The sequence below is a fragment of the Spea bombifrons genome, chromosome 5 (assembly GCF_027358695.1).
Source record: "Spea bombifrons isolate aSpeBom1 chromosome 5, aSpeBom1.2.pri, whole genome shotgun sequence".
Classification (NCBI taxonomy): Eukaryota; Metazoa; Chordata; class Amphibia; order Anura; family Pelobatidae; genus Spea; species Spea bombifrons.
The window spans coordinates 95,698,526-95,722,151 of NC_071091.1; the positions used below are offsets into that span (position 1 = coordinate 95,698,526).

Sequence of the window (23,626 nt, forward strand, 5' to 3'; positions counted from 1 at the left end):
TTACATTTCTGCCATTGTACACTGCAGCGGAATATAATGGCACCATATAAATCAATAAATATTAATAATATAACTCTAAAATATTCAATATATGGGAAAGTTCTATTGTATTAGTAAGAAATATATTTTGATTGTATGGAATGTTTGATGCTCGGTGTTCTGCGAGCCATCACATAGAAGGAGTAGTAATGATTATGATCTTTTATAGTTCTTAGACTATTATTAAACTCTAATTAAACACGCAGTTTCAAGCAGCATTTAAACTTTGCGTACCAGGAGTGGAATAGAAATCTTGCAGCCTCTGTTACTAAATCTTTTATATCTATATGTAGGTTCAAATGTATGTAATATACCGTATATATATAACATATATATTTACAGATACATCCAATTGTGAAGATATATTTATATTTTTAAGACAGGGACTGTTGAAAGTGTTAGGGCCTTTTAATGTTCTCTTTACTTCCCTTACAAAAAATTACTGCAGTTTTTCTGAAGTAATACTGCAGTTTTTTGGACATGAAAAAACTGCAATAGTGCACTTTTACTGCAGTATTACTGCACTTTTACTGCAGTTTTACTGCATTTGTACTTCACTGTACTGCAGTATTACTGCACATTTACTGCACTTTTTTTTATATTGCAAACCTACAGTTGTACTTCAGTGTACTGCAGCTTTATTGCATTTGTTCTTCCGTACAAAAATAACTGCAGTAAAACTGCAGTACAGTGAAGTACAAATGCAGTAACACTGCAGTAAATGTGCAGTAATACTGCAGTAAAAGTGCAGTATTGCAGTTTTTTCATGTCCAAAAAACTGCAGCATTACTTCAGAAAAACTGCAGTAATTTTTTCGTAAGGGTTTAACCTCGTTATGAGGATTCCTTGCACTAAATGCTCATTGAGAAAACTATGATTTTGAAGTAGTTGCCAGAAAACACTTGCAAGGAAATAATACAAAGTACTAGAGGGAATTCCGTTATACGTGTAATCTTACAATGCAAGGTTATGACTGCTTCAGATTCTGGTGTTTTCGTTCCCCTTGCGTGTATTTAATGTCTGTATTATCATAAATGTTTGTATTACAGGAAGAAAGCTTGTATGCTGAGATGTCAGTGTCAGGGATGTTAACATGTATGCCTATACATATCTAGACATTTGCTTGGCTTTGCATTGTTGTATTGTGAGACTGGACCATTCTCATACCTGGGAACTTCCGAGGGTTGGCTGGCAGGAGCTCGTCCTCTTCTGGAGGGGGGGGGACTTATTGGTGGTCGTTCCATAAGAATTAAAGGGGAGAGCAGAAGGAAGCCCGGCAAGTTCCCAGATATGCCTATTCACAGCAACAACATTAATTCACGTTGATTTGGGATAGCTGACTGCTGAAGTGTCAATACTAATTATATAGATCAATTATGATTATTAGCATATTTGGCCAAGTGCTCATGGGAAAAAAATGGGGGCAATTTCTTCTTTTCAATAAATTATTATTGGTATAAGAGATATCAGATCATTTGCTTTGCATCCCTGGGCATTACCCTAGCCTTACGGTGACAGCTAGATATCTCCAAGCCAGAGAATGTCATGGTTAACGATATTACCGTAGATACTATTGTGTGTTCAGCTGACCATATATAATATTGTTATATACAAGTTAAAGGGGATCTGCTACTTTTATCACATATATTTTGTAGCTTATTAAACGAAAATCATTTGTAATAATGCTCACAGGTTGCTGTCTTGCTTCCACTGGCTTTTGCAACAGATATTAGATTTCCCGATGTCCCTCATTTTAAACCGAATATTTCCAACTCAATTAAACTTACTGCATGTTCTCGGTAGTTTTAATTAATGGTTATTCTGCGAGGTGTAGCAACACATCTACTTCAAACAGACCTACATTGCTAAAATGTAACACTAACCAAACTCTACCGTACAGATAACAGGTTTATAACAAAAAATATACTGGATGTCCAAAAAGATGTGGTTTTCCCCCCACAGCTTTCCAAAGAATGATTTCCAAAGAAAAGTGAGGTTGTGCGTTCTCTTTCGTTTTAGAATATAGAGCTGCACAGATCAAAAACAAAGTGTGTTAAATGCTTCTTTGACATCAAATTCACGCCATTTGACTTAAGTGACAATGGATTCTAGCGGATCCGGTAAGAACTAACAAAAAAGTCAGTAGTAGTTAAGTTCACCTCGACACAAACCTAAGAATGAACTTCTCAGGATCCAGCGTATTTCAGAATCCTAAAGTGTTCCGTTGTTGAGCCCAGAAGAGCTGTGCATTATCAGATTGACAGGCTTGTCCCTTTGTAGGTAAGGGTATTAGATGGCATGATGTCTTCCTTTTACCTAGGAACTTACCAGGTATACTACCAGGTGCTGGGGAGAGCCTTCATGAAGAAGGTAGTAGTAGGTGGCTTTTAGCTATTGGGGCGCTTGAGGGAAGTAGGCAGGGAGCGGGTGTCACCAACACTGCAATGCCTTGGGGAAGAAGAAACTGACTCTGAGACTCAGGGAAGCAGAGCTTCAGCCGGAGACTCCTGGCCAACCTCAGAGTCCCCAGGTATGCACACAGATCATCGGTGAGCAAGTGGGAAGCCTAGCCCTACACAATGTGGAACCATGACCCAAAACTGGGCAACCTGGTTTATGTTGTTTTGGGCTTAAATTTCCTGAGAATAAATGATCTGAAAATTGTTGATTTTCCATCTGTGAAGTATCTGGGTGTGAATCATCGGGCAGGGAGAGAGATGCTTTATTGTGGCTTCCCGAGGAACCACGTCCTTTGTGTGTCAGTCCTTCTGCACCATACAAGTTTGTAACATATACTCATAAATTGATCTTAATGTACACATTTTTATTAATCTTTGCACAGCTTTTAATTTATTCAGGCAAAAGAGACCAAAATACCTCTGTTTCCGTATTATGTTATGGTTGCAGCAGAAACGTAGTGGAATACTCCGCAAACAAAGCAATTTCTTAAGAAGAACAGAAGATGTACCTTTTATATGTTATCGGGATCAAGCTCCAACATGACTCACTGTGATTGTTGTCCATTTATGTGTCTACAGGTTCGATAATGATGTACTATTCTGTACTATTTCAACATTTTTTGTTACATGCTCAGTTTAAAGAGGTCATGAGCTATTATTGCATTAACCTTTTCACGTACTAAGGGATTTATAGAACATTTCACAGCAATACATGTTGCACTCGACGGCTTATGTCCATTTGTTATGGAAATTATCTCCAGATCCAGTCCCAAACTGCCAGAAATGATTACAAAAATATTGTAATTTGTAACGATACCTTTTTCAAAATAATATATTCTTTACCAAAGTACATTACGCATAGGAAATGTGTATTTTCTTTTTTACACAGATTAATGTTAAGGGAGAATAAACCCAAAATGTCATGAGGAATAATAAGTGAGTCAAAATGACTCCAATACTCAAACATTTTAGATGAAATAATTGTGTAAGTATGTTACTTATAAAAGGAGTAGAAATTCCAGACTATGAATAGCCGAGTAGCCTCTTTATGTTTTTCTTTCCCCCTTGCAAATTCAGAGGCATGGAGGGATTCTGCAGAATGCAGAACGTCCAGCTCCTCACCTGGCGAGAGTCTTGCCAAACATATCTCCTGCTGCCACTGCACCCATGTGGTATACTCACTGCCGGCTTGTGCGAGAGTCCGGGTGGTCTAATAAGACCCCTGCACAAGTGCGGAAATCACTTCCATCACTCTTTCCTGCCACGGACCACAGAGGGGTGTAAGCCTCCCAGGTTACTATACACAACCTTGATGGTTCTCAAGTTCTTTATCCATCATCTAAGAGGCCATTGTCCTCCAGGGGCAGCACAACCTAAAATGTTTTCAATTCAGTGGATAACAGGAAAACTAGAAATAGAGTCATTATCTGGGAACACACAGTGCAGAAATGAAGATGTTGCTTTGTCTATGTTCCAAACGGAAGCTATTTTGGTCTATTTTGTCATTTACTGTGAATATATATAAAAGTCTGTTCCTTATGCACACTAAGACCTACTGAGGAGTGCTTTAATAAACTAAAAAAATAAAAAAAGATGCATTTATTCCCATAATGTAGATAAATCCTCTTTGGTCCTGGTTTATAAGAAACACGCAAATGGCCGAAAAGCCACATGCAATATGCCAGTCATAATGCTACAGCATCAGCCTAAGAAGGATTTTATTTTATGGGGGTTTAATCTTTACAGATGGGGTGTCCGGGGTAAAATAAGAGAGCCACGTGGACTGATCCACATTTACATTTGTGTTTATCTGTTAAACATACATAATCCCAGGTTATAGCAGGCCTATCTAATCTTTTTACAGCTGCCTCATCAGTTCTCTCATCTTAGGACAGTTACCTTTTAATAAGAAGGAAAAATTCAAGCCATTCTACTTACAGGTTAAAATAACATTTCTCTGGGATTCACCAGTGGGGACATATAGAAGCTAAACTTTTATCAACTCCTTGTAAAGAGAAATCTAGATAACTGGTCCATCGGTCCAAGTTTGAATCTCACTATTAGAACAGAACCTAGTAATGACGCTTTACTGTTACTGCGCCTCGAGGACTGGGATGGGACCCACCGTGCTTGATTATCAGGTAAAGTGTCTGTAGCATGAACTAGCGCTAGAACTAGCTTAGCGCACCGACATTTTTTCTTTTCCCTGTCTGTAGAATGACACAGATGTCCAGACCTTGGGAAAGGTGTTGGAGCACAGAGGACTTGTTGCCTCCATCATTATTCTTCATCAAAAAGTGCAGCCTTTAAATGTTTAACTCAATGAATGTCAGGTTCTAGCAACATGTTTGAAACTTTTGAAAAGGTTACCTGTGTTACCAGCACCGTCAGATGATAAGATACCCAACGATATTACAAACATTAGGCTTGGTAGGTGATCGTGTTCCTTGTAATGGGTTGCAGTAGAAGGCCATCTCTGTCTAGATGTTAAAGTATGCTCCTCAATAAGCACAAGACATCAGTGAGGAAACCTTATGTTAAAACATTTGGTCATCCCAGGCTTCAACAAATAAAGGGAATCTCTGGCAATTCAGGGCAGGTAATAATGATGCGCATACACAGCTTGACTGATTGCGGACATCCTTGATATTAACTGAACATCACATGAAACAGTCACAGAAGGTCCAAACTACAGACCATGAACCCTTCCTTTACAGATTGCGGCAAGAAGCTGCTCTATAATATCTAATTTGACAAATTATAAAGGATGGAAATACGCGATAAGGAAAGCATTGGATAGAAACATCTTGAATTCTTAAAGTTCATTACCATTCAATACCTGGAAGTATTAACCCATGGGCACATTACATCCCGAGATGATGCAAAGTCTGTGTTTGCCAACTGGGTGCTTTGCACTACTAAGCTTTTGGATCATCCTTAAAGTTTTATACAATGTTAGTAAGTTCTACACACACAGCCTTCTACATTTACACATGTTATTGGTAGAACTTCCGAACACATTATATCAAGCACTTCCAAATACATTATGTTGGCGCATGTAAAATAGATTTATTGATCTTTTCCTAAAAAAAGCAACAAAAAATACAGTGTTTCTTGGGCACAGTCAGGTGTTGAACAGGCTGTCCTTATAAAGCGGAGGAAATTTCAGTTATGGGTCCGACAACAGCCACAGCCTCAATCTCCACTCTCCCTCCCTGAAAATAAATATGTAATAAAATACAGTTACAATATTCATCCAAACAATAAAATACATTATAAAAATACATTGTTTGGGGACATGCATTTACCCTTTCTTTTATGGGTTAAAGAGAGAGTAGCGGGGGACAACGAAAGTATGCCTGGAATCATTAGGTACATAAAGCAAGCTGCTCATATTATATATTCTTTATTTCTTAACATAGGGGTTATATAAATGTAATACTGCTGTATCAAACCAACTTTAACAATCACTTGAGTAGCTGGTCAGTGTATTGGACAATATAAGAGCACCCCATCGCTTTAATCTGCCCATTCTTTGCAGTTCTCAGAAGTTAAAAAAATAAAATAATGATAACTAGCAATATATATAGACTGATTTCCAAGACTGATAATTCTTGTGTAATAATTAGGACTTACTCTTGGTAGCGCAGCAACCTGATAAGCTGCCCTTGCTGGGTAATTATTTTTGAAAACTGTAGAAAAAAAAAAAGAAAAAAAAAGTTGCAATATTAAATTACATTTAAAAAAAAATATGAACGGTGTTTAATAATATATTTAACTTAAAACTAATCCAAATATGCCTATATGATTTTGTATATTTTACGCTAATCTAATGTACGTGTCTGAATGGGTGTAGAGGTGGCAGCTGCACCTCTGGACTAGTCATTTTTATTACATTTTATTTCTAGATCACCAATAGATTCCATGGCGCCACTTCAAAGAAAGGAGAATACAAAAATTGACAACAATAAGAATAAACCTATTAATACAGAAGGGGAAGAGGACTCAGCTCTTGTGATCTATCACATGCTGGCTACAATAACCGGGCAGGTTCACACAGGGGCTAACAGTTAAACGTCACATGTTCAATATATTTTTTAATCGTGCCATCAACCCCATAAATTGGAAAATATGAAAGGTAGTATTCCTATGAATGTCATCGGCGTCGTCCCATAATCCTTTGGGGTAGCTGCCCCATTGCGGACGATGTTGTTCCTTACACTATATTATCGACGTATTTGACAGCCGATGGCAGAAATACATCTGGTACAACACCCTTCACTATATATACTCCGTCATACAGAATTAATACATGTTCTAGGTATCAAACTTTTAGAGCATTATTTCGCTGCTCGGCATGCATATTAAATTAACGAGAGCCAGTTCTAATAAGAGTCAACAGTGTTCATGATCCATTTCAGGATTCACGGGTATATAAACAACCCGACCCATCGACACGCTACAAAAACACACACAACCCTGATCAACACAAATCAGCATTCTCTATTAAATACACCATTAATCCACAGCTACGACGGTGGTTTTGGTTTTGTTAGGGAATTCATGTTGTTAACAGTCAAGTACTTACATTGTTTGTAAATTTCATTCACGTCATTGAAGTCGTTGATGTCGGCCAACAGAACGGTTGTTTTCACAACTGAAAAAAATTCATAGTTGTTACCGGATTAATAACGCTCACTGTTTGGAATTACTGTATATATTTGTTATTACAAAACACAAAACAGACTAACATGCATTCAAAATTAGACCATACTTTTAAGCTCTGAAACAGCAGTTTTAGTTATTATGCTGCACTTATACCAAACATTATAAAGGACGCAGGACCCAACCAGAACGGTCCGGAGTAACACATAGTTAAAACAGAACTGTCGCTGCCCCCCCAGTATGTTGCACTTTTATATTGCGGGGTACCTACCAACATGCGCTGGGTAGGTTGATGTTTCAGCTGGGAGCTGCCCTATCCCCCCCCGTCCTCTATGCTGAACGATGAGATATGATGTCATATTCTGGAGCAGTGCGGTGTAAGGTTGCTATGGAGGCTGAGCTGGCTAGACGCACTCCTCTATAGCAGGGGTGTCCAACCTGCGGCCCTCCAGCTGCTGCAGGACTACATCTCCCATAATGGGGCTGACTGAGGAGTATGGGAGAGTGTAGTCCTGCAGCAGCTGGAGGGCCGCAGGTTGGACACTCCTGCTCTATAGGGTATATAGCCTGCAACAAGAAGATCTCTGATGTCCTCTTCCTGCCCATGTCCTCTACACAGCCCCCCTCACCCACCACTGCTGCCCTCATGTCACCGGAGACAGTAGGAAGCGGAACTATAATAAGACTTCACAGAATAAGCGCGAAGTAATGGAGAAATAAGTCATATAACCCATTTTAATGTCCACATATAGACAAGCGATAAAACCAGCAGGCTTCATCCCATTCCAGCTGGTCATAGCATCCCAGCTAAGGTGGCCCAGCCGCCCGGCCCTCGTCCAATGAACAGGAACTGGAAAAGAGAGACAAGTGCGAGTAAAAGCTAAAAGCGCTTACCATTATTATAATCGCTTCCTGCGGCTTTCAGGATTTCGCCCATGTTTATCAAAGCCTGGGGGGACCAGGAAAACACGTTACTGCCGAATTTACCGTACATTCCTTTAACGACCAATCAGAAAAAAGATTGCACATTTATATCATCGACAATGAGGGATTTAAAACGTACATGAAAGAGTTGGGGACCACTAATGAAAACAGAAAAGCTCAAGGGGTCATTTGGTGGACACTTAGGGTGAGTTTGGGACGGATTGAAGATAGCTCTTATTTCCTCAGCATTACCCTATCTAGAGAAAAACTCCAGAGACACATTTGTTGAATGGTTTACACGTGTGTGTGCGTGTGTGTGCGTGCGTCGCGGTTGAATCGACACTTGTGGAACTTGTGAGTTACTTGTATGATGCTCGTCCTTGATGATTATTCACTGGACTCTAGAATAAACAGGACTCTATTTAATACAAAGATTCTTCACCTGCTTTGCCTCGTTCTTCACTCCTCCGGGCACAAGCTGTCCGGTCACAGGGTCCATACCCAGCTGCCCGGAGACATACATAGTCTTATCGACCACCACGGCTTGGCTGAAAAAACACAGAGCACAAAAATCACATCACAGAAAGGATCAGACTCCCGAACAACAGGTCCATGTCTGGGCACCAACGTCTAGTGCCTGCGCAGCGAGAACGAGAACACGGCCCACCATCAATGCCTTCCGCAAAGTATCATCAAAGAATCATCAACAGCTACAACCTAAACAATGTTCATACGATGGAGGCGGTGGCTGCTATGGAAGCACCGAGAATCTGCGTGAGACGAGTCCCCTTAACGTATACGCTCCATACCAATGTAATAAAGAGAACAGCTCCTCACTGCGTATAGAAGACCTGTCTCAATGTATGTAATTCTGGGGCTATACAAACACACACACACACACACACACACACATTATATTGTATACATGTTAACCCCTTCATGACATGGGTATTTCACACCTTAGCAATTGTTTTCTATGTGTTTAGTGTACCCACACAATTTTTTAAGGACAATTTATCTTTTTCTGTACATACTATGCTATTATTATAAATAATATAAAATATTGGGTTGGGGACGATAATGTTGTTGTTTTTTTTATTTTATATTTCTACATTAATTGATAATGAACCGGCAATAATGTAAAAAAAAAAAAAAAAAAAAAAAAAAGATAACCAACCAAATATCTTCAAATAAATGTTTGAAAATAACATTAAAACACCGTAAGACATACTGACACAGAAGAAACTTAGGGCCCTGCTCCTATGAGCTTGCAGGTGTTTGGCAGGTTTTTTTTTTTTACATTATTATACTTTTTAAAGTTTTTTTTAAAAAGTTGCCATAGTAATGTTCGGGGCTGCAGACGCATGACTTTGTTTATAGCTTTTTAGCCGCAGTTAGTGACATGAAGCACAATGGCGGCCTATGTAGAAGAAGCATGACAACGATCCACTACTTATACACATACAGAGAAGGGCTTTAAACATGCGTGGTACGGGGATCCGTCTATCCTGAATCAGAGTCTTTACCTGCCGTCATGTTTCTATAGGACACAGCTTTTTAACAATGACATGGGGGTTATGTATGAAATGTTACACGGGTGCAAAGTATAAATGAGTGGGAATGGTTGCCATGGTGATAAGTCCATTTTTGTACACGTTAACCTTTTTATAGATAACTGGTGTTTTATTAATATGTGACGTTTATTGTAATAATTGCTGACGCCACAAGAACCCAAACTGGAGAGACTGGGAGGATGTGGGGGGGGCGGGTGGCTACTGGGCAGCTGTGATTGGACGACACACTACAACTCCCCCTAGAGTTTCTTTTACTAATATAGACAGCGACAGGTTAAAGGTCGACGAGAGACACCGCGATGCAGCGACCCGGACACAAGAGACGCACCGCAGCCTGAAAGACGAGGAACGAAAGAATACCGCATACTCTGACCATTAAAAATGACATAAAAACCATTAAAGAATGGCTTTACCATCGAGAATGGACCAGTGAAACGTTCTCAGTAGAGCTCCCGGATGAACGTCCTGTTGGGTTATTTGACGTGAGATGCACCGTGCTGTCTCTTTATTTATTATAATATTTATAGAATTTATGGCAAAGGATAGGATGACCCGGGCCTATGGACTTTACATGTGCCAGGGCCCATAGTCTGTAGGGAGGAGGCTGGCCCTCGGGCCCCTCCAGGAGCCCAGGGCACAGAGGCTTCAGCGACAACACGGATCTATCACGTTCTCATATGCTGCATTTTATAGTTCCAGACGAGTAAATAATGATGTTTATAAACAATATTAAGTAAAATACAATTATTTATATATCAGGGGCCGAGCTTGTACGTATAACACCAGAAGCAGCCATTGTAACGTCCGGTTATCGCCATCTGTAGTTTTTTTCTCCCCATTTGGTTTTCTCTCCCCTGCTGATTTGTTTGGCCTGCCTTTGGAAAGGAGAAGGGAACGTCCCGGCAGGTTAATCGACTAGATCTCAGCTTCCCTAGACTTATAGTCTATACGCTCCAAACCAAATATGTCCAAAACCATTAGGATGATTGAAAAAGAGGCACAAACTATAGACGTTTTAATCAATTTATGTAAAGTAAAAGCAGTGACAGCGACGGTCGTATTCAATAGGAAAGAATCACAGAGAGGCAATGCTTGGGGGCAGACTTGGTAGAAAGATAAAAGAAGTACAGGTGGCACAGAGGGGTTTATTCAGGGGGAGAGCTGCAGCTTCATCTCACGGACTTCACTTTATATAATGAAGGACCAACCCCAGTGACCTTCAGATAAGATTGTGAGATAGACAAGATAGTGAGATGGTTAAGAGCCCGTAATAAACTTATAATAAATAAGGAGACCATAATAAATCACATAATGAAAGAAATCCTACATCAAAAGTATAATTTCCCCAACCGCTAACAGAGAAGACGTTAGAGCACAATGTTTAACTCACGCCATACACCCGATGACACAGCGACACATAACCTACACTTCACTTACACTGAAAGAAAGTTTCATATAAGATATTCCTACCTATACACGTTCTTCAGGACGGGAGCCGCGGGCGTGGAAATAACGCGTCTTAATGTAAAAGACATGATCCAGTGTAATGATCCTGGCCGTCTGATACACGCGGCGGCTACAATATAACCTTTGATACCTACTGATATAAACGGAGCCACCCAGGGAGTACTCTGCCAACGGTCACTATGATCAGTACAAACAACACCATCCGGGAGCTGTTTATAGGAAAAACAGTTACAGCTGCTTTGGGCACGCTAAAGGAATAATCACACGCGGTGCGTGTAAAACCTACACATCACGGCAAACCAAACCAACAAGAAACACGGGACTCAGCAGATAAGAACCATTCCGCTCGTCTGATCTGACCGTAATCAGTGCCCGGTCTCGTCATGTGTATATTTTCTCACTGTATTAGTCTCTACCGCTTTTGCTGGGAGGCGGTTCCACTAAACTACCGCCCTTTGTAATTTAAGGATAAAAATGTTTATTTCGGGTGTAAAATACATGTTACATACTGTATACCCTTAATTTATCCTGGAATCACTTTGAACACTACAATAAAACACAACTGTGAATTGTGTAAAAAACCACAAACATTGTTATGTGCCATTAACCCTTTGTGAACTTTATTTTACATACTCCGCCGACCGGTTCACAGTTTTGTCAGCAGATTAGCCATATCTAAAGACACGTGTTATGCAGGATTTTTTACCTTTTAATTCCATAAAAACAAAGGCTACTTCAATGCAAGGGTTAATGTGCCCTTGTTAAAGAAACACACCTGCTGTAAGGAATTGTATAGGTGAATGTGTGTGTGTGCAATACAGGAAACAATGAAAAGCGATGTTTACCTATATGGCCCAATTGCAGCTGGTGCTTTGGTGGTGGTGATTATTCTTCTGATGAGTGCTGCCATGTTGCTTATCGCTGGATGCCCCACAAGAGCTCCCTGTCTGCGATCTACTAACTTACCCACTAACACCGCATGCACTGAAACTCCATGCGCATGCGCACACGTCAGCCCAGCGCTGCAAGAGGGGGTGGGTGTGTTCTGCTGTCACGGACGTCCAATCATACGCGCACAAAACAATCCACCAATCAGAGTCTGCGTGTGAGACCAAGAACGAGGCTTGGAACGCACTGCTCTTCTCCCACGTGTGAGCTCTGTGGATTGATGCTGCAGGGAGTGTGGGATGCAGTTACAGTAGTGTCGTTTCTGCTTTCAGCAAACATCATAACGCAGGTAGGACGAGCTGTCACTTTATGATGGTTCGCGGAGTACTCGCTATAGGCCGCGAGTCAAATACATTCCGACGAGACGATTTGTTAGAAGCCAACTGCTCTGCTTCACCCGGAAGTGATTTTTTTTTTTATTGTTAAATGTTTGTATTTCGGCATTTCTGTAATGCAGGATTATAGGTTTTATTCCCACCATGTGCTTGTCGACAATGATTACCGCACCGTCTGTAGCAGCATTCTGTTTCTTGGTTTAACCCTTAATAAAAGTTATGGTGGGGTAAAGGCGATGGAAACCCCTCCACTTAACATTAAGGGGGTGGCAGAGGCATTAATCACGAATCTGCACCCGCTAGACAGGCCCAGAGACTCCCTGTTACCATAGAAATCTTGTATTGCTGCCACCACTGCAAGGGATTCTGGGTAAGGGTGTGCGCATTGATCCCCCTAAAATGTTTTTCATTTACTTTATATGAGAAACTAAAATGAGCTAAAATGTTTCATTCATTTACTTTAGAGATGTCAACTGCTAAAGAAAAAAAATATGCAAAGCGGATGCGAAACCAGCCTTCCAGCGTGAGCCTGTCTGATTTTGGTTCTGGTCAGGGCGGCCGTCCTCCGAGCAATGGGGGACGTGGAAGCTTTCACCCACATCGAGGTAATCCGACGTCCTAAATGGCTCTGTTACGGAGCTTCACGGCAAAACTACTTATATCTAAAGTAGAAGTTTTCTGTGTTAGCTGAAGCTTAAGGTTTTTTTCTTTAAAATACTAAATTAACTGACTCGTCACATCGAAAACAAGAATCCTTTCTTCCTTTCTCTTTCTTCCTTTCTCTTTCTTCCTTTCTTTCTTCCTTTCTCTTTCTTCCCTGATCCACAAGCAAGAAATTCTAAACCTTCATATGCTTACCAACTGTATATATTTAAATTTGTTGTTGTTTGCACTTGTGTAAGTGACATGGTTACACATTGTCAGTGGAAATTATTTAGCTATAAGTATGATGATCTAACATTTTTTTTTTTTTTTTTTTTTTTTTAATTTTTATTTTTTGGTCTGCTTTTCATTTGCATACGCAACCTAAGTTGTAATGGAAAACCCCTCCACTTAAAATGAAGGGCGTAGCAGAGGCATTGAACACTAATCTGCTGCTACCAGACAGGCCCAGAGACTCGCTGTTCCCGTAGAAATCTTGTATTGCTGCCACCACTGCGAGGGATTTGGAGTAGGCGAGTGCACGTTAGGTTAACAATGACCACCTTTTTGCCTCTATATCCACTTAATACATGGACCCCTTTAAAGGATGTGAACAGCCGGACATTTGCTCCAAGGGGTCCATGTAAGCCGGGTGCAAAAGCCAGATCACCGCTTATAGACAGCCGGTTCATCGTTGGTGGGAATCATCAGCATGACACTTCTGTCCTGAGCTCTGTTTTAAGGCTGTAGTACAGAGTGCATTTGCTTCACTGGATCCATGTATAAAGTTGTAAAAAAATGTTTATAGATATAAGGTCAAAAAATATAATTTGCATCTTGTTCTTTTGTAGATAGCCGCCCTGGAACCTCTGGAGGGCAGCAGCAAAGGTTTCAAGGTCAATCTCCTGGTACCTGTTTTCAGGCTACTGAAGGCAAAGGACGAGGAGGGCCCCCTGATGCACATCTAGTTCCTAAATATATAACAGGTACTTGCGTCATGTAGAGGCCCAAGAAGTCTCTGATGGGACAAGACTTAAATAAATCCTTGCTTATCATGCAGACTGGCCTCACCTGTCAAACTCTTCACCTTTGTCTTAGACAGTCTAGTCAACCAAAACTATTAAATTATGTGTTTGTGGGAGCAGCCGTTGAATCTTCGTATTCTCAGGATTTCTTTTATTCCCTCATTATGTCACTTCTACCGTATTATCATTCTACAGCCCTTTTGCAGAGCACTTTTAATAAACTATCTTGTTATGTGCTCTAACGCGATATTTGTGCAATAACCGCACTCTGTTGATGGCCCTCCGGTTATTATTGGACACAGATAGATTGCATGCATATTTTTTCTTGTTCTGTATCTCATTGAATAATAACCACATGTTTATTCCTGCAGCAACAATGTTTGCCCAGGCCCGTGCTGCAGAAATCAATGCGATGGCTAAAGCTGTGTCCCAGAAAACTTCCAACTGCTTAGTATTTCAGTCTTTACCCAGACACATGCGCAGAAGGGCCATGGGTTACGACATAAAACGATTACCAAGACGACTGCGAGAGATTGCTAAAAAGGAGGTAGCTATTTGTGCGTAATACACTTTTGTATGCAAGAAAATATGTTAAGCAAATAGACCTTTTTATGTTTTTTTGTTTTGTTTATCTGAAAGTTTAATTGTATAAGAAAAAAAAGTTGTTTGGCTGCCTGCTTTTGTCACATGGCTAGTAATTGTTCCCAGAAGAAAATATTCAGCCAGATTTTCACCCTATTAAATAATGTGGTTTTTTTTGGAAGGGTTTTGACTCTTAGCAATATGAAGAATGCTGTTTTTAATACTACAATCGGTTATGAAAATGTTGCATTCGGTATATAAGGTGGAACACGCTGCAGTGACACCTAGTTCTCCCCTTTAGTCTTGATTTGCCCATTAGGCTTATTATCGCATCCATTGTGCCAACTGGGGACCAAGAAGGTTAATTTTAGTGTATCTTCTATACAGATGGACAAATCTGTGCACCAGAAAAAGGAACAGTCAAAGAGCAAGTGCCGCAAAGCAAGAAGACGGCATGGAAACCTGCAGATGGCGTTTAACCGAAGGCAGAGGAAGAACATTTGGCTGGAAACCCACATATGGCACACAAAGCGGTTTCACATGCTTAAGAAATGGGGGTACTGCCTGCCAGACAGACCGACCATGAAGAGTTACCGGACTTGTTACAGAGCAATGACAAGTAATTGCCTTTTACAGGTATCTTTGATCACCACTATGTGTATATAAATATTATATAATAATGTTATATAATTCATGAAGGGGCAATTAATGGAATTCTGTCACTACCCATCTGTGACCGTCTAACATGCTGTCAAGCTAAGTAGGATGGAGCCGTTTGACTCATGGGCAAAGATTCCTACAGAAACGCTCCAAAGTCTTGTGGAAAGCCTTCCCAGAAGAGTGGAAGCTGTTCTAGCTTTAAGAGGGGACCAACTACATATTAATGTCTATGTATTTAGAATATGATGTCATCAAAGTCCCTGTTTGTGTAATGATCAGGTGTCCAAATACTTTTGTCCATATAGTGTTTGTGTGTTCTTTGAACTGACTGAATACAAGGTCTTGAAATGAAAGAAAATGGAAGTTTGACTGTAAATCAGAGGCACAGGGAGCGCTGAGAATTGTATAATGGTGCATAATTCTTTGGTGGTAGCATAGTAAATGACACCACCAAAACAACTTTAATGTTGTTCTCTCGCTTTAGCCTCATTGATGAAGGTCGCTGGCCTTGTATAACTCTGTGTGTTTGTAGGATTTATCTTATCTCTGCTGTCTCGAGTTGATTGGTGAGGAAGAGGAGCTCTTGAAGTCGTTGTCCAGACTCTGCAGCACAGACACAGGTAACATTGTTAAAAGACCATTACTGAGCCACCCACATCTGATTTATTTAACCGTTCTTTTATTATAATTGACGATTTATCATGTCTTATTGGGTCCTAAAGGGTTGGGAGTAATTTACAAAACCAAATGGGAAAAGATAAGAGATTTTATAGTAGGATTCCAGAGCACGCATTAAATGGGGTCCTGCACATTTTGCTGATCATGATTTACATATTTTAGGGTTTCCCGTTATTTTAAACACTAGGAGCCAGGTGCTTCCCGCAAGGCTGTTCATATAAACTACTCCAAATAGACACCAGCCGTTTCACCTTTAGTAGTTATACCTCTAGAGCTTTTGGGGACAACATGCCCTTGGAAAATATTGTAATTACATGACGACGTGTGCTCTATTGCTGATGATCGCTTTTCTTTACTTCTCCAGGTCCCTCCTTTGCTGCAGCCCAGTGTCTGTCTGGAAGACGCCAAGGTTCCCTGGTCCTTTACAAAGCGGATAAATACCCCGAGGAGGCACTGGCCCCGGTTACTTTTATCTGGAAGCCAAACTGTGCTCCTGTGCAACCGTCTAGCAAAAGGCAGTTGTGGATTTGGACCCATCCTGCCTTCAAAAAGGTACTAATCCTTACGCACCAGTAATTCAGGCGACACAATGCATTCTCTTCAACATGTATATTTATTTAAATGGCTATTTTGCCTACAATGGATGTTTTCCATCGACCTCTCTGGCTTTGAATAGGTTTTTTACAAAGCTAAACATTTTAAGACAGTGTTACGAGGATATTTTGTAACATTTGCATTGTTTATGGTATTTTAATATACATTCACGCTGCCAGTTTTCCTTAATGAGACATTGTTATGTTAAATGTTATGAAGTACTCTGATGTATAAGTAAGATGTGGTAGTTCCTGTATTTTGGGGTCTATTCACTAATGGGAGTGTTCTGCTTGATTTCGCTATACATTATGAAAGTCCAAGCTCTGTGAGCTTCTGTGAGATGAAGAGCTTGGCTGGCCCGGTGAAGTATGTAGCTTGGAGAGGAGATGCGATAGAAACATTTACCTACTTAATGGGATTTGACAAAGTAACAGGAGGGACGTTTATTTCAAAGGAGGAGAAATGTTAGAACAAGAGGACAGAGGTTTAGATGTAATGCAAGGAAGTATTACTTTACTAAGAGGGTGGTAGATAAATGGAACAACTTCCCATCAGGAGTGGAAGAGGTTAACACTGTGTAAGGGAAATCAAGCCTGCTTGGGGAGAGGCATAAAGGTATCCTGAATCTAAGACATCATCAATCCTGATTAGGACCGCACGCTAGGATGGGCCGTATGGTTCTTCTATGTTTCTATATCCATTTTCTCTTTAGTGAATAAGCCCTTTGATTACATGTATTGTGGATACTTTGAGATATATATATATATATATATATATGTATGCTATGTGAGACCTTTTTTTAATTTCTTTATTTATAAGGATATATTGAAAGAACTCCAAAACGTTTTCTGCTGTGAGGAAATGGCAGACAATGCTGTTTGCAAACCAGAGCCGGCCCAGGTTCTTCAACGGGAAGAAAAGCAAGCGGTTGTTGAAAGCCCTGGCAAAAAAAGAAAAAGGCAAGACAAAGACGGGGAAAAGGCTGTACCTGTGAAAAAGATTGTCGGTGATGGAACAAGGGATTCTATCGATCCTTATCAATGGACATCAAAACAAGCCTCGGTTACCATTCGGTACGTGTCACGTTGCTTGCCTTTTTAAATTGCCCACTTTGTTATTAATCCACACAAAACCACTTTTTGGTTTTTTTTGTTCTTCAATAACACTGGTCTTCAAAAAATAAATATAAAAAGAGTATGTCAATAGGTACATGGCTTAAAACAAAAGGAAATCCAGTTGTGAATGAGAGATTTAAAAAAAAAATGTGCCCGTAATTTGTCATTCATTCACTTTTATTTAGCTGGCTGTACTATACCAAGCATGAACTGACACTCGCAAAAGCCAGTGTATATAATGCTGAGGAACTCGGTACATATTAAATACAAATCTATCTGCAATAGCCATAGAAATTTTAGAAAGGCAAAATGTCATACCTAAATAAAGGAATCGGCAACAAGTTGTTTTAATGTTATAGCATATCACAGCTGTGCATATTATATATTTAAGAACATTCAAACAACTTTGATTTGAAGATGAAGTGCCTTTTATATGGATATCTATATATACCATATAAATATATATACTGTAGATACAAATGTATCGGATACGTGCGAGTGGCAGTTTATTATTTTTTTGCATTTTGTGGAACTCTGTTGAACTTTATTACTCTGCATTATTTACACTGAGTAGTGCTCAATGATCTATGTTTTGATTATTGTAATATATCAAGCACCGCTGCCAAACTTCAGAATCGTTATATATACAGAAACTCCCGTAATACCTTCTTTTCTTGGTTGATAATATAGCATTGTATTATAGTAATATTTAAATGTAGGGTTTATGCATATTGTATTAACATTTTACTCTCTGTTCTAGTGATTTGACTATGGAAATTGTTCGTTATCGACTGGTCGGGCCTCTTTCACACTGTGTGCTCACTGAAGCTCTGCGGGCTGCTCCACTTCATAAAGTATAGTTTTCCGTTTTCTCTATCCATAGTTGTGTGGTTTGGGGTTTTTGGGGACCTGCTTGGTTCTGATTTTAGATCAAGATAAACTTTAAGGTGCTTAAGTAAACATCTTGGTGCCATAGAAAAAAAAAAAAAAACAATGTGGATCTTCTAATTAATTTTGTAGACCAGATAAGTATTGAAAAACCAAAAAAAATCTGCTTGTGTGTCTGACTCCCATCCTACAGCCGTGTACAACTGAATAGTGTTGAATATGTCTTGGTATTTGGGGGTAACGGATGTAAATCCTTGTCCCTGCTGTCCTGTGATTAACTTCATCTTCAATCTGAATAATTTTGGTTTTACGTTCTTGAGTGTTTAGTGACTTTGTACCGGATAATCTGTAATATGCTGATTTTATTCTTAGGCAGCAGAGAATCCCGGACCGCACAGCTGGTGGGCGAGTTACTGCACGGATCCAGATAATGTCCATCTTCACAGCCGCCAGGAATCCCTCTTCCAGATGCTGCAAGGTACGTAATGAATACATTCAGCCGCCTTCTATTTACTAAGGAAAATGATACCCAGAATCCAGTAAATGAAAGAAAAGCTTGGTTCAGCTCCAGTGGTTGACCATCAATTTTTATGTCAATTACTATATTGGCAGTTTTTAAAACTTGCCCTCACGTAATCTCTAGTTAAGACTTTAATCTCTCAGCGCCAGTGATTCTTGAAGCAGATGAGTTGATCAGTAACTTGGTAAATGATTGCTACACTTATATACTGATCCTGGCTTCTTAAGGACTTTTCTGTGACTGTTGAACCCTCTTAGAAAACTGAATGTGCAATCTGATGAATGAATACTTTTACAGTCTATTGTAGTTAAATGACACTTTACACGTTCTGGGGTAACGTGTATGTGTTCAAAAAGTCATACTGTGTGTTTAGGTCGATTACGCTCTACCGAGAGGTCTTGCCATCTGTGATAAATCTACATTCTGAAGGCTGCCTGCCATTGTTTTGACGCCAGTTCAAGAATTTACAGCTTGAACATTTCTGTTAGCTACCGTTTTTCCTTGATTATAAGACGCAAATTCAATGGCAATGCGGCTGTTTCCCAGCTCTGAGTGTAAAAACACAAAAAAAAAAAAAAAAAAACCTTGTTTATAAGATTTTTCAGATTACTTCTTTTTTTTTCTGAAAACAAACCTTGTTTTATAATTAAATATTTGGAGTTATGTGAAATGTATAGCTTTTAAGTGAATTGTCACACTGGTTACTGGGCTTCGTGGGCAGCTGCTGCTGAATACTTTATATGCAAATATGTTAACTGATTTCTTTGCAAAATATAACTTGTGTTATAAATGTCTGCTATCCAGTTGGCCAGGCCAGACCCTAGGGTGTTGCATGGCTCTGGAACCGACGCAGGCCTGCTTTGGAATCTGTAGATAATCTGTTTCAGATGCACAATTTCATGTTATTTTATTAAGGACTGGAAGATCCAGCACAAGTTCCACCCGGAACCATTCTTGGCCTTACATTGGGAGATCCAAGGCTAAACTTACCGAAAAAGAAGACAAAGGCTGTGCCAAATCTAGAAAAATATGAAGGTGAACACAATGTCGTTTCTTTCTAGCTGATCTGGTGGTGTTTGGGGATGGATTAGGTTTATCCACTGCTGGCCTTGTGCTCAATGGGAGCCTCTGTCTTGCAATACAGATGATCCAGGTTCAAATCCTGGGGAGGCCAACGAAGCGATAAAAACTGCAATATATAGATGAATGTCGTTGCATTAATTTGTTTTGATGATGAGCATTGCCTAATACTTGCTAAGTACTGTAAATGCAGATACACCTTTTTTATAAAGACGCTTTCAGCCTTTTGTAACAGCCTTGAGACTTCTGTGACTATTTTGAATGAGTAATAAGAGGGCTTTTTTGTAACCTATTTATTAAACCCTTTTACTATACAAAATACTTCTGCTTTTTTTTTTTCTCTTTCTACAGACAGGGATCAAACCAAACTGTTGCGGTCCAGCGGGGTTCCTGTAGAATGTGCAGATAGCCTTATCTGGTCATCTGAAATCCGTTCAAAGACAACAGAGAACAAAATCTCAGAACAGGTAAACCGAAGAGCCTCTTCTCACATGGCATCTTAGGTGGCGAATCTGTAGCTAAGATATAATGTATGATTGATCTGCTATATCTAAAGAAAGTTTATATAATTTTATTTATGTGCAGGAATTTAATCGTTTACGCGGTGAGCTGCTTGTACCTGGCTCACAACTTGATCTGGGAGACGGTGAATCAAAGATCCCAGTCCTTTTGATTCAGCAGCCTGGCAAAGTCACTGGCACTGAACGACCAGGCTGGGGCAGCGGCTGGGACATCTGCCTACCTAAAGGATGGGGCATGGCCTTCTGGATCCCTTTTGTAAGTTGATATGCATGTATTTTTTTATGATGTTGGTAAATATGTAATGTACTCAGACCATGAAAAGGCTTTGTGAGCTTTTTGTTTTCATCCTCATGGCATCCGGAGTCTGCCTGGATAAACCTTATCCCCTTACCAGGGGGAGGCACCATCTGGCTGTCCATGCCAACATGTAATATCACGGGATTACGTGACCCCACTGTGTTCTCAGCTCTAAAACTGTTTGAAGTATTTTGCATAACAGAGAATTGTCAGATGCTTATTTCATTAGCATTATATCTGTGTCCCCCTCTCTGCATTGAACCACTTGAGTACATGCACACTCATTCATTCTCTCTCTCTCTCTCTCTCCAAATCCTGCACAGATATACAGAGGGGTCCGTGTTGGAGGTTTACAGCAAAGTTTGCAGCATTCTCAGTTTATGGCCGCTCCGTATGTTCCGGGAGACTTTGTTGACTGCCCGGCTGGACATCAGTCTGCGAAAGATACAGAGATTTCTCTACTAGAAAAATACAAAAGGTAAAATCTGATCTTCAAGCTAATTTTGTTCTCACTTGGGAGATGGAAAGAGATCAGTTTTTAATTGAGCAGATTTGATAGCCTTTTATTTTTGATATAGTATATTTATTTTAACCATAAATCTATAATAGGAGAATGCTTTGCAGTGCAACCTAATGGCTATTACCCAAAGACAATGTAAAGTTCTAGAAAAACTTTTTTTGTTTGCCTAAATGCTATCCTTCTCTGCAATAACAAGGAATTGTTCTGTTACAATGCTAGACGACCACCAGCTAAGAGAACAAACTTTATCAAGCATGGTATTCTTGCGCCTTTCCGATGTCCCTGGGATCAGCTAACAAGAGAGTGGGAGATTCGGACCATGATTAGCACGGAACCTCCTGCATTTGAGGGTCAGGAAGTGGAAACGAAGGGAACGGATATCGAAAGCTCAGAAATGATTCATGTTGCACCCACAGAAGATGTAAAACTTGAAATCTGTTCCCCTCCCGCTACCAACAACGAGTCAAAAGACACAGCAGACAAGGAAGACCGTGAGATTACCTACTCCGTATTAAGGTCTGGTTTGACATAAATATATATCTGCGGAATAATTTACAGTAGAAAAAGGATTTCAGAGCATGTTAAGACTAAATCTGTTTGCTTTGTGGTTTTGCTTATCGAGTTCCACACAAAGAAAGTCTATCAATATTTTGGCCAATGTTGTTGGCCAACGATACACTCCAGTAATACTTTATAGGGATGACCAAAAAAGGTTTGAGTGGCTGCCCTCCATTCATTCATTCATTCATTCATTCATTCATTCATTCATTCATTGTATTTGTGAACTTCACATGCAAATGAATTATATTCTGTGTCAGATTTGTGTCATGGTGTCTTAACTTTTCTAATAAATGTTTGTGGTCTGTTTTAGGAACAAGAGGACTCTAAGGCAGCTCTCTGTCTGTTGTCTTCCCTGTCGTGGGCGTCCAAGAGCTCACCAGCCTTCAAAATCCACACCCCAAGATCTACCTGATGTAATAAACCTAGTTCCCAGGGATGTTCCAAGATTGCTAGTGTGGGTCAGATTGTCCATGTTGAGCAAAGGTAGTCCAGAACTCCATGCGGTCATCTGCATTCCATCTAGCCAGGATTTTCTGGATCTAAACAACAAATCTTTCCCGGGCCCCCAAGAGCCTAAACACAGTGATACTTTTAAGAAAAAAGTGCTGAAATGTCAAAAGGATAAAAAGAAAGAGAAGAGCAAGAAGAAAAATGACCCTTCAACAACCAAAGATGACCTTGCAGAAAACATATCGGGCGAGCAACTCTCACAAAGAGATGAACTGACATTTGGTTTGTGGCCCCAGCCTTTGCCCGAGCTTAGCATACACTGTAACAGACATCTTATTGGGTTCGTAACACAAGGGAACTTTTCTATGGCTGCTGGCTGTGGTGAAGCATTAGGATTTGTGTGTGTTTCAGGCCTTACACATATGTTATCGAGCCAACCTGCAGACAAGAAGGGATTTGTATTGATTAGAAATCCATCCTCCCTTCAATATCGGTTTGCCAAATTATTTATCGATGTGTAACGATCACCATTTTACTGGACCACGACGGGAAATAAAGTCCTGAGTGATGCTTTGAGTCACACAAGTGCTGTTAAAGTCTCTCAATAGGTTGGGTATACTGGTTTCTTCCCACGGTAACTGGGGTCTTAAACATATTTAAGGAGACATTTTTTTTTCTCCTGATCCTTGAAAATGCTTGCATGTTAAACTAAATGTAATTTCACGCAATGTTAGTCATTTATGTTCTTTAATTGTTCTCAAAAATGGATTTGGCAATACAGCCTTTTACCGTTATTTTTCTTTACATTTAACTGTGTTGGGAATAAATATATGAATTACTGCATTTGTATTTTCTCATAATGGTTTTTTGAAGAGTATGCATAGAGAATGTATAGATTTCCACATTCCCATGCCAACATATATAAATAACACCATGAATTTGTTATATTCTTCTGTAAACATTGAAATTACAAGCCCCTTTTTGCACCGCAGTATTAGAATATACCGTATTGGCTCGGATATAGGCCGCCCCCGTATATAGGCCGCACCCTAAAAGGTTTTTTTTCTTTAAAAAAGCACAA

General features: G+C 39.9%; 2 protein-coding genes across 3 annotated transcripts; one reads left to right on the plus strand and one right to left on the minus strand.

Annotated features, from left to right (window-relative positions):
* Nucleotides 1-5,542: 5,542 nt before the first annotated feature.
* RIDA (reactive intermediate imine deaminase A homolog) lies at nt 5,543-12,129 on the minus strand. Of its 2 annotated transcripts, none has more exons than XM_053466267.1 (6): nt 11,974-12,129; nt 8,530-8,635; nt 8,058-8,112; nt 7,087-7,155; nt 6,135-6,190; nt 5,543-5,713 (listed from the first exon to the last, which is right to left on the minus strand). In XM_053466267.1, the coding sequence occupies exons 1-6, from the start codon at nt 12,036-12,038 to the stop codon at nt 5,645-5,647; spliced, it is 420 nt and encodes a 139-aa protein (XP_053322242.1). In that variant the 5' UTR covers nt 12,039-12,129; the 3' UTR covers nt 5,543-5,644. The 2 variants fall into 2 exon arrangements, with proteins under 2 accessions (XP_053322242.1, XP_053322243.1); XM_053466268.1 differs by lacking the exon at nt 11,974-12,129 and adding an exon at nt 11,132-11,263.
* Nucleotides 12,130-12,241: 112 nt separating this feature from the next.
* Nucleotides 12,242-23,130, plus strand: POP1 (POP1 homolog, ribonuclease P/MRP subunit). Its single transcript, XM_053466775.1, has 16 exons — nt 12,242-12,365; nt 12,876-13,016; nt 13,905-14,039; nt 14,450-14,625; nt 15,048-15,296; nt 15,853-15,940; nt 16,363-16,550; nt 17,412-17,665; nt 18,468-18,561; nt 18,968-19,073; nt 20,031-20,150; nt 20,547-20,662; nt 20,781-20,972; nt 21,338-21,492; nt 21,754-22,050; nt 22,406-23,130. Exons 2-16 carry the CDS (start codon nt 12,878-12,880, stop codon nt 23,064-23,066), a joined length of 2,970 nt encoding a protein of 989 aa, XP_053322750.1. The 5' UTR covers nt 12,242-12,365; nt 12,876-12,877; the 3' UTR covers nt 23,067-23,130.
* Nucleotides 23,131-23,626: the final 496 nt, after the last annotated feature.